Source organism: Mesitornis unicolor, unplaced genomic scaffold, assembly GCF_000695765.1.
Source record: "Mesitornis unicolor isolate BGI_N332 unplaced genomic scaffold, ASM69576v1 scaffold52969, whole genome shotgun sequence".
In the NCBI taxonomy this organism is placed as follows: domain Eukaryota; kingdom Metazoa; phylum Chordata; class Aves; order Mesitornithiformes; family Mesitornithidae; genus Mesitornis; species Mesitornis unicolor.
Window position 1 is genome coordinate 60 of NW_010207685.1, and position 4,170 is coordinate 4,229.

Below are 4,170 nucleotides of genomic sequence, written 5' to 3' on the forward strand. Positions count from 1 at the left end.
CCCAGCTTGGTGTCATCTGCGAACCTGCTGAGGGTACATTCAATCCCCTCATCAAGGTCATTTATGAAGAGATTGAACAGGACTGGACCCAGCACTGAGCCCTGGGAAACACCACTTGTGACTGGCCTCCAGCTAGACTTTGCTCCATTTACCACAACCCTCTGCACCCGACCATCCAGCTAGTTCTCCACCCAAGAGAGGGTGAACTTGTCCAGGTCAGTAGCAGCCAGGTTCCTGAGCCAGAAGCTGGGGGAAACTGTGTCGAATGCTTTGCTGAAGTCCAGATAAACTACATCCACAGTCCTTCCCTCGTCCAGAAGGCAGGTCACCTTGTCATAGAAGGAGATCAGGTTGGATTGGCAGGACCTGCCCTTCCTGAACCCATGTTGACTGGGCCTGATCACCCGGTTATCTTGTATGTGCTGTGAGATAGCACTCAAGATGACCTGTTCCATGACTTTCCCCGGCACCGAGGTCAGACTGACAGGCCTGTAGATACCCAGATATTCCCTCTGTCCTTTTTTGTAAATGGGCACAACATCTCCCATCCTCCAGTTTTGTTGCACCAAAACCCAATTCTGCATTACACAAGCTGTGAGCAGCAGCTCTGACCAGCTCTCACTAGCACGTGGAATGACAGGACACAAGAAAAGTGGAGCTTTCATTTATTGGGCTGAAAATACAAAGAGATTCACTTTGACTTCTGGCTCTGTGCTTGTGCCTTCAACACTTTCACAACAATCTTCTGCTCCTCAATAAGAAAAGCTCGTTTGATTCTGGAAAGGAAAAACAACAACATTAGGACACGTATCCATTTAAGTGAAAACACAAATACAGGCCAAAGTTACAATTAGTTTAGCTGTCTCCAATATTCACTGCATATGTGGTGTTAGTTCCACAATTACATAAAAAGGGAAACCATCCATGTTCTTGCTAGCATCAAAAGACAGGGACAGTGGCCCTGTATCAATGTAGAGGTTAGGGAATGATGGCCTAGCATGCCTGCAAATTTAGGGTGAGTGGCTTGTAGGCAAGCAAGGTAATACCTGATGGCTGAACACTGGAAAAATGACCACCTTCACCAGCTTCAAAGGCAAAAAGCAAAACTCCTCACTGGCAAACTAATTTAGCTGTTCTTAAAAGTCAGAATTGGTGTGGCCAGCTGTGCTTAGTTCTCTTCCTTAAAGCTACAAACATTATGTTGAGTCCAGTGATCAAAACAACAGTTCCCCACTCAGGATTAAAACTTGTTTGTGCGTAAACAGGGAAAACCCTGGCAGGTCAAGTCATGCCTAAATACGATTATTTCCAGAAGACATGCAGGGCCACCATGCAGCTGGACCTATGGGGTAGTACTCACACATCAACAGCCTATTTGATAGTTTTGAGTTAAAAAGCACAAATATACCATTTACACTCTTCCACCTTAAAACATCAGAATGCCATTCCATGAAAACATCAGAATGCCATTCCATGAAAACATCAGAATGCCATTCCATGAAAACATCAGAATGCCATTCCATGTGCATTTGGTATACATGGCTACTTTTACAGTACAGAAAACCTACCAAAGATGCCTAAATTGATGCAGGAGAAACCCCGCCAGTTACAGGGAAGGAGATGACTGTGGTTTTTGGTTTGGGGAGAGTAAGGCATACTCATATATAAGGAAAACACTCAGGAAAAAATTGGCTTTTAACACATAAAAGTTACACTACAGATCCGCTGCCGTAACAACCCATCTTCAGTGGCACCTAATGTGATTTAACGTAGAACTCACACAAGCCAAAATAAAGATTTGCAGTACAGATGAAAAAACCTGGCATTAGACTGCTGACTCTGGAGATCTGCTTTGATTGCCATTCACAGGGATGACGCATTCTTTGTAATACATTTCTTTCTCAAACTTGCCAAGGAAGTGTAGGACATACAGTTGTTACCCAATAAAACTGAATTCAGTGAGCCCCAGAAAAGGCCTTCTTAAAGCTTAACCACATAAAGATGCTTAATAGGCAAGCAATTAATATATTTGGGTTCCAAAACACCACAAAGAATACAAAAGCTCAACTGATCTTACACTGGTATCTTTGCATAAGACAAAAAAATAAGACAACAGAAGAGAAAAATCTTTACTATGGGAGCTGAATATAAAATAAAAAAACAGTAGAGCTTTTGTTTAGCACCAAAACAACAGTGCAGTAAGAAATCATGAGGAACATAAATTCTCTACAAAGGAGCTCCACATGCAGTAACTAGCTCAAGTCCAAGGGGCAAAAACCACACATGTCGTTGCTTATCTGCCCCATGCTTTCCCCCTCCATTTTACATCAATGTCAGGCAAGAGTTTTCAAAGTTTTGTTCCACATCACGAAAAGCGAGATGCAAAAAATCTCATACAAAGTAACCTCAAGAATAAAGTTACTTTTCTGTAAGCTTACCTGTCGCGGACACACTTAGCACACATGGAACCACCATAGGCTCTGCTAACGTGCTTCTTCGTTTTTGACAGCCTCATAAGAACTTTAGGACGCACAGCACGAACCTACAGAAAGCAAAAATGAGAATCGTATCTTAAGACAGTAATTTTGGATAGAAGCAGTATTAAGAAACTTCACTTTTGAGAAATTAAAAAAGTAGCACGTCCTGAAATTGACCATTTAAGATGAAAAAAATGGCTGAAGTTGTTATGTATGTCATCCTCAGCATTCCTAACGTGGTTTTTAAATTCTACTACAGGGGTTCACCAAGAGATTCATCGTCAAAAAACTGTTTATAAAACAGATTTTTCTCCCAGGCACAGGAACTGCTCAAAGACAGACATTACTCAAGCACTGCTATCTCCGTTAAGAGCAATGGCGTTACACCAAGAATCTGGGAGAAAAGTATCATGTTAAAAATATTCATTCCTTTTTTTTCCTAAAGCTGAAAGTCAAACTTGGCTTACATGTTGGTTTTTTTTTAAGGCCTACCTAGTAGGTCCTTTTAAACCTGCTACAGAATCACCTCCATCTAGTTCTAAAGCTCTCAGTCAGTTACAATTTACAGAACAAGAAAGTTCAGATAAAACAGCAATGAGCATTAAAGAAAGCGCTCACTCTTTAAACTTCCAAAGCTTCTTTTACCAGTTAAACTTGATAACGTACATATAAGTATATTTTAAAGGAAGTTATTCCAACAAGAACATATCAAGAAACAGGCATAGTACTTGAAAAGGTTCTTTGTACTGATAAAAATACTGCTGTAATAAACACGTTATGCCAGCAAGCCTAACACTTACCCCACGAAGTCTCCCTGGGCATATACCACATGCTGATTTCGGTGCCTTCCCTACTTTCTTGGTGTAAAGGTAAACAATCCTGTTCCCGGGTGTTCGGGACCTAAGTAGAGCAAAAGAATACTTTGTTAATGTAACAGCCAAACTTTAAAACTTGGCTTTCTTAAAAATTAAATCATCTTAGAAACTACACCATACTTACAGTCTGGTCTTGTTGGAAGCTGTGTTGTAGGACAACCTACGGCGGTAGGTCAGGCGCTGAACCATTTTTTACACCTGAAATAGTCAAAAAGAAAGCAGCACTAGTTTAAGGGCTCAATGCCCATGGAAGACCTCACATCACAGCATCACCTACACTGAAGCACCAGGCCAGAACTAGATCAGCAGCTGCTGAGTCTGTATTAGTATTAACGAAATTAAAGCATTTCCTCATCAATGACAGTCAACACAACTACAGCAAAAAGCAACAAAACTTTATGTAGAATGTGATTTGCAATGAAGACTCATCCCAACTAACTTAAATGCAGTTCAACATCCTGGTCTTGCCCGTATGATGTCACGCTCCTCAAGAAAACTGCTTAAAGTTTTCTATTTAAAACAATACAAAACTTTAGCAGCTGTGTATTTTCTCGTCAATGTAAGGTTCATCGGCAAGGCTGAAAACTGAGCTGAAGCAAACGCTACCTCATCTGGCGGCAAACGGCATTAATCACACTCCAGGCCCAGACCGCGCAAGGCGATGATGACAGCGAAGGCCGCAGTACCCGGCTTCTGTGGCGGCGCAAGGCAGTAAGGCCCCAAGGAGGCGCCGGCAGCCCTCAGAGCCCCTCAAGAGCACCCTCCCGCCGCCGGGGCTGGCACTCCTCAGGCGCTGGGCCAGGGGAGGCAGGGCACAG

The 4,170-nt window shown here is 42.5% G+C and overlaps 1 protein-coding gene across 1 annotated transcript; it reads right to left on the reverse strand.

The window, feature by feature from the left end:
• Positions 1 to 649: 649 nt before the first annotated feature.
• On the reverse strand, positions 650 to 3,645 carry RPL34 (ribosomal protein L34). The gene is made up of 4 exons (XM_010192182.1): positions 3,477 to 3,645; positions 3,278 to 3,377; positions 2,439 to 2,542; positions 650 to 776 (listed from the first exon to the last, which is right to left on the reverse strand). The coding sequence occupies exons 1-4, from the start codon at positions 3,539 to 3,541 to the stop codon at positions 692 to 694; spliced, it is 354 nt and encodes a 117-aa protein (XP_010190484.1). The 5' UTR covers positions 3,542 to 3,645; the 3' UTR covers positions 650 to 691.
• Between the last annotated feature and the right edge of the window lie 525 nt (positions 3,646 to 4,170).